This window comes from Tympanuchus pallidicinctus, unplaced genomic scaffold (genome assembly GCF_026119805.1).
Source record: "Tympanuchus pallidicinctus isolate F22 unplaced genomic scaffold, pur_lepc_1.0 scaffold2, whole genome shotgun sequence".
Taxonomy (NCBI): Eukaryota; Metazoa; Chordata; class Aves; order Galliformes; family Phasianidae; genus Tympanuchus; species Tympanuchus pallidicinctus.
Genome location: NW_026294721.1, coordinates 12,075,082 through 12,084,956, shown reverse-complemented (window position 1 = coordinate 12,084,956; position 9,875 = coordinate 12,075,082). Strand labels below are relative to the sequence as shown.

Below are 9,875 nucleotides of genomic sequence, written 5' to 3'. Positions count from 1 at the left end.
AGAGCCATATAAAAAAGCTCCTTTAAGTCAACAGTGCGTATGATCCTTCCTTTCATTCAAAAATAGTATTTTTGCACAGACCGTTTTGCTTTTACAGTAACAGGGTTTAGCAGTTAGTCATGTAACCATTCAAATAAGAATGTTAAGGTTTGAACACTGGTTGTAAATCTTTCAGAGTGATAAATGAAAGATAATAACCCCTTGATCAATGAAACATTTATTTATTCATCTGGGAACATGGCAAGGATACCACAGGCAACAACTCCGCCTGGAGAACATGGCTTTCACGTAAACTGTTCTGGCAGAAACACACATTTAAATAATCAACCAAATCATCACCTTGCTATTTCTATCTTAAAAGAAAAACAATAAACAAACAAAAAGAGAACTGAAACATAAGACCTGAACAAATGAGCAGTCCAGAAGTTAAGCTATTGGATGTCTATACCAGCCTCAACATCAGTCCCTGTTTGCAAAAGTAGCAACACTCAGCACTGACAATGCAACGTCCATCTACAACTGGACTGACTGTACTTGTACCATGAGACCTCCCCATGGCTGCAGTCAGTTTGTCCCATCAGCGACAGTGTAACAACATCCTGCAGAGTGCTATACAGAGAAGTGAAGTTAGCATGAAGTGACTGATCAAACCACAGCATAAATCAAGCAGATTTTTCAATTTAGTGTTAATATTTTGGTGTATAATCTAAGCAGAAGGGACCAGGAGAGGATGCAGTTTAATGTAAACCATTTGGAGTGAAAGGTGTGATTTTGCCTAGTGAGATCTCCCCCTCACAATCCAGCTCACAGACAGAGTCAGTGGCAACCTCGGGGTTGGGGGAGATCTGGGACATCCTATCAAAAGGGTCCTCCCGGTTTTCCTCACAATCAACCACATTTGGGATCATGTTCACATACGCAGTCACTATCTCCTTATGGAAAAGGGTGTCCTGGTTGTACGAGATGAGCTCATTGCTTATATTAACGGTCTCCACTGGAGTGCTCGAGCAAAACTGGCCACATCCCAGGAGGTTGGAGAAGACCTTCCTGAAGTCAGCATTGAAGGCATAGATGATGGGGTTGAGGGAGGAGTTGGCCCATCCAAACCAGACGAAGATGTTGAAGGTGGTCTCGCTGACGCAGGGGAGCCCAGCCCGAGGGTCGCTGGGCGGGCTCTCGCAGAAGGGCACCATGCAGTTCAGAATGAAGAAGGGCAGCCAGCAGCAGACAAAGACGCCCATGATGATGGAGAGAGTCTTCAGCACTTTGGTTTCTTTCCTGATGGAGGACTTAAGGGTGGTGTGATGATGGCAGTCAACGTGGTTGCTACGGCAGCTCTGCGCGTGCTCAGCTGCCCGCTCCAGTGAGGAGATGCGACGGATCTGCACCTGGGCAATGCGGTAGATCCGCGTGTAGGTGACAATCATGATAGCCACTGGGATGTAAAAACTGATCAGGGAGGAGGAAATAGCATAAGTCCTGTTGAGGCTGGAGTCGCAGCTCTCCGATGACCCAGGGATAGTGTTGTTGCTCCCATAGGTGCCGTCGGAGGGCGTCATTGCTGCCAGCGCCACCCATGTGGTGCTCATGTCCTCTGCCCAGGTGGTGAAAGCACCCGCTGCCTCCAAGCCAGTACCGAACCTATCCTCAATGTACCCAGTGGCAGCAGCAGTGGCAGCATCCCCACCTCTGTGCCAATTGAGCTGGACTGGGATGAAGGAGATAAGCACAGACAGTGCCCAGGCCACTCCGATCATCACTAGGGCCAGCCGCTGGGTCATCTTCCTCTCGTACCGGAAAGGGCTGGAAATAGCCCAGTACCTGTCCACGCTAATCACGCACAGGTTAAGGATGGAGGCCGTGGAGCACATGATATCGAAGGCCACCCAGACATTGCAGAAAGCCCCAAAGGGCCAGTAGCCGGCCACCTCAGCCACCGCCTTCCAGGGCATGACCAGCAGAGCCACCAGCAGGTCGGAGACGGCCAGCGACACGATGAAGATGTTGGTGACCTTGCTCCGCAGGTGCCGGTAGCGGACGATAGCCGCGCACACCAGCACGTTCCCAAAGAGCGTCCAGAGGATGAGCAAGGCGAGCAGGCTGCCCGCCGCCACCTGCGCAGCTCCGGGGGCTCCCGCCTGTCCCCTCGCCTCTCCGGGGGTTCCCGCCGGGGGCGGCAGAGGGCTGCGGCCGGCCCGCAGCATGGCTTGCGGCTACCGGCGGCGGCGGGGCGGCGGCGGCGGCCGGGGAGCGCCGAGCAGCCAGCGCCGCCCCGCCGCCCGGCCCCATGGGGCCGCTGCCCCCCCGCCCCGCCGCCACCCCTGCTCGCTGCCCCCCGCCCCGGCGGTCCGCAGCCCCCTGCCCGCGCTCACCGCTCGGCGTGCCCCTGCCCGGCCGCTCCGCTCAGCTCTGTTCCACTCGGCGCTGCTCGACGTGGCCGCTTCGACGCCGGCTCCGCCCGCCCCGCGCTCGACGGAGCTCCCCCGTCCCCGCTCCTCTCTCCTCCCTTGTCTCACCTCGCTCCTCGCTCCCCGTGCCGGCCCCCGCCGCCCTCTGAGCATGCTCGGCGCCGGGGACGCCCCGTCCGGTCCGGCGGAGAATGGAGTAGCAAAGCGAACGCTAAATCGAGTACGGGTCGTCCGTGCAGTTGTTGCTTCGCTGTACGCGGTTCCACCGAAGGGAACGGGAAAACGTGTCCCGGTCCAGGGGACAGTGGGACTGGAAGGAGCCGTGGAGAGCGGGGCAGGGCGGGTTTCTCCGGGCGTCTGAGGTTTGGCACAGGGAAAGAAGCCGGTAAAGGACTCCCAAGTGTCCTCGTCGCTGCTCTTCCGTGGGATGCATCGTTTGTCTCCGTAGGGCTCGACGCAGCCAGCAGGAAAGAAGCAGACACGGTACGATTGGACTCGCCGTGAGCTGGTATAACACCCGTGTTTCAAACATAGTGCAGTGACTTTTATTTAAAATACCTTTATTTTCTTTTATTTTTTTTAACCCTTCGATAGGACCAGAACCATCCCTGACTGAGCATCCCGTTCGGGATGCACGAGGCAGTAGCAGCTGCCCCTCCGCTGCGGGTGGGACCCGGCAGAAACCTCAAAGACCTCCTGGATCCAGAGTGACAAGAGCGAGGATGCAGCGACAGTGTTTCTAAATGCTGAAACAACAGAAGCTCGGCAACCTTTTGGGCAATTTTCTAAAAGAAAAACTGGAGCTCCACTTTAGTTCTTGCTAAAGAAATTGGCACTGCTTTTGCACGTTTAAGCCGAGTTATATTTAATATTGGAGGGAGGCTATAGCTTTTGTCACTAAGCTCTGAGCGTGACTAAAGCAGGGATGCTGAGGCACTGTGTTGCTTGCACAACCCAAGCGGTGCCTCCTGAGATGGATGTAGGAAGGAACAAATCCCACAGGTATTTGTGCACATGGCCCTGAAGCCACTGATCCTGAAACGTGGACATTTTGTAAAACAAAAATTAGTGACCTGATTTGCTTGTTTAGCATGCATGCATTGCTTTGGTGGTGCAGAGGTGTGCATAGACATGTAAACACATTTATGGATAATAGTGATAGCATGCATGCATACAGTCACTATGTTGTCAGCTATGTGTTAGCTATTTGAACACACACACACATAGCTTTTGTGCATGACAACAAAAGTAGCCTGATAATAACAGGATAGCACAGAGCTTGGTGGCTCGGCACCAATGAGCAGCAGGCTGGCTGCCCTCCTCCAGAGTGTCAGGCGAGGTGCTCTGACCCGTCAGAACAAGATGGTCTGAGCTCTAAATGGTCAGCATCTAAAGAATGGAGTTGTATTTTGCTTTCTGCAGGACCTCCAGAGAGCTATGCAAAGTCGAGAGGAATTTTTGAAGTGTATGTGCATAGCAATATCTGGATGTCTCTGATTCCTGTGTAGCTGAGAATTCAGATATGATCCTCTCTCATCTATTTTTTAGCAAATGCTCCTGAGCTCCAGCTACTGTGAGCTGGAGTGAGACACCAAGGTCAGGCTCTGAGCAGACTGATTCAGCTGTAGGTGTCCCTGTTCATTGTAAGAGAGTTGGACCAAATGGCCATTGATGGCCCCTTCCAACTCTAATGATCCTATGATTCTATGATGATTCTATGAAGTTGCCATCAGAGGTCCTATGGAAAAAGTTGGCTCACTTACTGGATGCATGGGCTCGTGGAAGTGCAGTCTGTAGTGGTGACCCAGCACTATGTGCACTCTGAACTCATTCCAAGCCTCAGCAGTGCACCAGGCATTCACAATACCTTCAGTGCGGCAGACAAAGCCGCGCTGTGTGCCATGGCAGTTGGTTCAGCAGAGGAAACAAGGGGAGAAAAAACAGCAGTTGCACTGCTTGCAGTGCATCACTGGAAGTAGAACTGGGCCCAGGGCCATGGGGACAGTTACAGATGTTGTAGTATCTCACCCATTTCATCAATATCTTTCAAGCCTGTGATAAAATCTTTCAACATTTATAGGATACAAGCATCCTTTTTTTACTTTCTGTAGGCAGTTTGCATATAAATATCATTTTAAGAGTGTCCATTAAAGCACAGCTGTCACTTGCTGAGAGATTTGGGGTATTTTTTTTCATCCTGATATCATCTCTGTAATGGCTTTGTGCTTTTCCTACAGAGCTTCATCTCGTTTCTCTCTTTTTATTTTATTCACCTGTTAGAATCCTCTCACAGCTGGCGGATTGGAAGTAATGGAATTTAACTGCTATTGCAATGCTTCTGAGGGAAAAAACAGTTTGCAGTTCCTGATTCTTGAGATGTGTGTTTTACTGCCACTCCTTCCTTTCCTGGCAGCTCAGTCTACTTCCACTTCAAAATACAGAAATGCACTGTTCTGAAAAAAGGCATTCATTCAAAAGCAGGTGATTAGCAAAATTAGCACACTCTCACCTAAGAGATATTTAGTGCAAAGAGATAAAAAATAAATAAGGCCAGAAGGAAGGTCAAAGCTATAAACATAGACATACTACTAAGGGCTGGGCTACAAAAACTCCTCACCAGGCAGCTCTGATCAATTAGATTCCAACTCAGGTAAGGTGTCTAGAAGTCACAGAATCATAGAATCATTAAGGTTGGAAAAGACCACTAAGATTATCCAGTCCAACCATCAGCACATCCCCACCATACCCACTGACCACATCCCTCAGTGCCACATTACCACAGTTCTTTAACACCTCCACCACCTCTGTGGCAGCCTGTGCCAGCGCCCAATCACTCTTTCAGAGAAGAAATTTTTCCTGACATCTAACCTGAAGTCACTGTGTGTGATGCCATATTGGTGAGGCAGCTGTGCTGCTCTTAGCTTTGGAGGTATGCTCAAGTGGAGCTCTGTTTAGCTTAAGCTCCATTGGTTTCATCCACTGAAGCTGAAATGCTGCAGAGGAATGGACAAAGCTGTGTATATATATATAGAAAGAGAAGATGTTGAGTAAGGAAGGAAGAAGAGAGGACTGATGTCATCAATTTGTTCAGCACAGAAAAATCCTTTAGACTTGGTTCTGTTCTGCAGTATATATATATCCAGGCAAATGAGTTGTAAAAATTGTTTGGGAAACTTCCTGAGCTGAGCAGAGAGCACCAGAAGGGTTCAAAAGAGCTGGAAATGTCTGATGAGTGAGGGATGTTTCCTGGTAATAGGCCTTTTTTCATCTTTCAGGTAAGGTTTTAAAACTGCAGTGGCTGGAAACTGAATTGATGGGAAATCAGGGCATAGATAAGGTGCATGGTTTGAACAGCGAGGACAATTAGTAGCTGACACGATTGATTTGAGATTGTAATGGATTTGCCGGGTTTGAGATCTGAAATTCAAGGCTGAGTGCATTTCTTAACGGTGATGCCTCCACTCCCCAGCAGCTCATCCTGGCAGCAGACAAGGGTCTGGAGGCTGTGCAGGGAGGAAAGCAATTGCAGATGATTACAGTTATCCCTTCTGGCTTTAAAACCCATCAGTGTTTTTGTTGACTTGAGATTGTGATGGATAGTGTTAATTAGCCAGGTGAGAGAATAAACAGCCCTCCCAGTACTTCTGTTGATTTTTTTTTTGGGGGGAGGGAGGGGGGGATCTGATATAGTTCCCACACAAGTTGTTGGTTGTTCTTGCTTGAAGTCATGAAGTAATTGATGTCACCAAAAGAGATTTCCACAGATGTTCTTTTCCTGTTGTTCATACTGGCCCTGACTACTTAAACTCATGGTAAAAGATGAAAAACGATTGTCAGTCACAACGAAAGGCAAAGGAAACAGAACTTTTGTTAATATGTTTTCCTGGTCAACTTAGTTCTTTCTGTAATTTCTATCGCATAAAATATTATTTTTTTTTAATATCCATAACAGTATTGTAAAAACTCATATTGATATTTTTCAGGGGCTACAGAAGGTGCAGATAATACAGCAAGAGATCATATGATGAACTACTAAAGATCAGAAGTTTTGAAGAAAGATGAAGAAAAAAGAAGATATATTGATTTGTGTAATGATAAAATATGTACTCTCATTGCATGCATACCCACATCCTATGTGAGCATCTGTTCTCAGAAAATTATCAAGGTATATAAGCTATTTTGATTATCTAATACTAATCATTTCAATATTTTTGGATCAATAACTGGATCTGTGAATATTGAATGGTATGTGTAAATTATAGATTTTTCTTGTTAGTTACCTCTATTGGAACGTTTGCTATCAACATCTCTGGATCGTACTCTGCCCATTAATTCTGAGATGGTCTTGCACAAAATGAGCAGTAAAATCCAGTCATTTTTGAGTAGCATGGAATAGTAATAGCAATTTCAGTGGTGCAAATGAGCTATGTTCATAAAAATTCTGGTAGAATACAAGGACTCAGAGAACAGTCACTCTGTGTGCTTTTATCACAGAGTCACAGCATTGCAGGGGTTGGAAGGGACCTCAAGAGATAGTGAGTCCAACCCCCCCGCTAAAGCAGGTACCCTACAATAGGTCACACAGGTAGGCATCCATACAGGTCTTGAACATCTCCATATCCCTCTTTTACAAGTCAGCAAAAATGTATCAGCACCTTAGCGCAGCCCTGACTGGGCTGTTAATGTGAAAACACGAGGATCATCCCAGCCAGAAAGAATCTGGGAGCAGGGAAGGTCAGCAGCTGAGTCTTGACCTCCCAAGGAACATAGGTGGTATCTCGTGGGGCTGGATGAGGAATGGATGAGGAACTTCCCTTCTGGTAGGCAACTCTGGGACAGAATGGAGCTCAGAGGGGAACGGGACTCCCACAGTGGCATGAGGGACAGCAGTGTTCTCACAACACTGCAAATGCTCAGCAGAGAACTGTGCTCTGAGGTGGCTTTATAGATGGGCCAACAGTTGGAGATGATTTATTAGTGGCTCTGCACTTCTTAGGGGTCATGTAGGACCGGGACTAAACTTTGTAGTTCAGGATTTATTTCAGGGAAGAATTACAGTTTCAAATTTATAAACATAAGTGGTATGAATGAGCACTTTTGTCACTTTGGGATAATAGCTGTAAATGACTGCTTTTACTTAGTCCTGCTTATTTATTTATTTATTCCTCAAGTAAGCCTTGAAATAAAATGCTCTTTTACAATAAACTTGTCTAATTAATCTCAATAGCATAATATCAGCAACATCAGCAACCCTACTGCAATGAGCCTAAGGACTACTTTATATGTGTATGTGCTACCACAGAGCACAGTGCAACTGCTGTCTAAGACATCAGTCTGCCAGCACAGGACAGAGTTGTATGGGGACTGACAAAGACAAACCTAAATTTATTCTTCTATCCATACATGACACAGCAAAGCTATTTATTCTAACTTGTGAATAGCCATTGGGATACTGAACAGAGGCATTTCAACATACAATATGTCTACAATTGCCATCCTGTTGGTTTCTCCTTCTCTAAAACACATAAGGAAAGGCAAAGCAGAAACTGTCACTTTTTCAAGAACCTCTACAGCACCATTATGACCCGTGATCTGGATGACATCACTTCAAATCAGAGGAAGGAATATAAGGGTCAAAAACATGCAGTCCAAGAATTCAAGGGAGATAGCTCAAATTCTGCAACTCATAGCCACAGTGGATTGGCATAGTGTGCAGCTTTGCAACGAAAAGAAGCCTTGGCATAGGTCAATGCAGGAAAAAAATAGATGAAGAAGACAGCACTGTATGGAGCTGATCCAGGCTGACATCAGTTGTGGCAACTGGTCAGCAGAGGATTCATTCTGGGAATGGCTTTGCCCTCCTGTTTGAAGGTGCCAGTGAGATCTGAGCTGTTAAGCCAACAGTTCATCCCTATCAACCTCATGTTAGTAAAGCAGAGACTGAACCCAGTGAGATTTTCTCTATGTTATTTTGGCAGGGTTGGTCAGTCAGAAATCTCATATATGTTGACTTGCAAGATATGCTAAAGGACTACCTTTGCCTTGGGCATTCAGCACAGGTAACTGTATGTAGACTTGTCTTCATCAAGCATAAAATGTGCATTGATCTGAGAAAAAAGAGTGGCCAAAGGGAACAGTGGGTTCCAAAATGTCAGGGCATTACAAGGACAGGAGCAATCCATTGAGATATTGTCTGCATGCCTTCATCAAAGAAAAGGCTGTGGATCAAGTTTCCAATTCCCAATTTGGGAATTGTTTGTTGCATATTAGCTGTATTGATTGCAATAATTATCTAGAATAAGTAAATACCATATCAGGATCTGAATTTTAATTTCAGAACAATTTGCAACTACTTACTTTTGCTGCCATGACCCTTCAAGTTAAAAATAACAAGCTAATGCAATTTATTTTAGTACAATTGACAGAGATTTGTGTCCTGAAAAGTGACAGTTTATATTAGGCAGAGCAGCATCTCTACCTAAAAATAAAATATAGTCAAGAGAATTGCAGTCACATGGAAGTCTAACACCCATTTCTGCTTTGACAGAATAACACAAAGGTCTATGAGGTGGTTTCCCTCCTGGAGTAACTTAATCTGTTAATGATGCCTCACTAATGTACTTTATTTCAGTGTCTGATCCCCACCTAGTGGCATACAGATCATGCTGGCATCTGGTTTACCTGTACTTGTAACTGCGTACCACAGATTCAGTCTCAGTGACATACTCAAGCACAAACCTGATGTCAGATGCAAGCACTGCCATCTCAGAAAGAGTGGTCAGGCACTGGAATGGGCTGCCCAGGGAGGTGGTGGTATCACCACCCCCAGAGGTGTTCATGAAACATATAGAAGTAGCACTGAGGGACATGGTTAGTGGGTATTGTGCTGATGGGTCCATAGTTGGATGAGATGATCTTAGTGGTCTTTTCCAATCTTGAATGACTCTATGATTCTATGATATTTTCCTGATATACTGAAATTTTTATTCGTGATTGTTTTTGTACTGGACAGGTTTCCCAACAGAATGAACAAATAAAAGAAAATTAAAGGCTTGGAGGAATGAAAGCCCTGAAAAATATTTAATTGCATAATACATTAAAATGAAGAAGTTATGGTATTCTTGTTACTCTTAGCTGTGTGGAAGGGGCTCTTCTTCACTCGGCTTTGATTGAAATGTTGACACACTCCCTGGCAGCAGTTGATCTATGTGCTTTTTTCACAAGCTGGCTTTTAATTGCAGGATACTACAGTGACGTTCAAGCAAAGGTTTACTGGGAAATAAACACAGACCAGCCACTTTTTACAAAAGTTTTTATATAAACTTATATATGTTGTGTAAACACACTCCTCTGCCTTTCAGTTGTGCTTCATTTGTGAGGAGTCAGCGATTCAAAGCCAGCTGGACATAATCCCACTCTGCTCAGAGCTTTTGCAGGAGAAGGCAGAACATAGTCAGGACATAGTAA

At 46.0% G+C, this 9,875-nt stretch overlaps 1 protein-coding gene across 1 annotated transcript; it reads right to left on the bottom strand.

Annotated features, from left to right (window-relative positions):
• Positions 1-201: 201 nt before the first annotated feature.
• On the bottom strand, positions 202-2,204 carry DRD5 (dopamine receptor D5). The gene has a single exon (XM_052681666.1). It carries the CDS (start codon positions 2,202-2,204, stop codon positions 738-740), a length of 1,467 nt encoding a protein of 488 aa, XP_052537626.1. The 3' UTR covers positions 202-737.
• Between the last annotated feature and the right edge of the window lie 7,671 nt (positions 2,205-9,875).

Excerpts from the sequence above, each read along its gene's own strand:
- DRD5 (XM_052681666.1), bottom strand. The coding sequence starts at position 2,204 with ATGCTGCGGGCCGGCCGCAGCCCTCTGCCGCCCCCGGCGGGAACCCCC.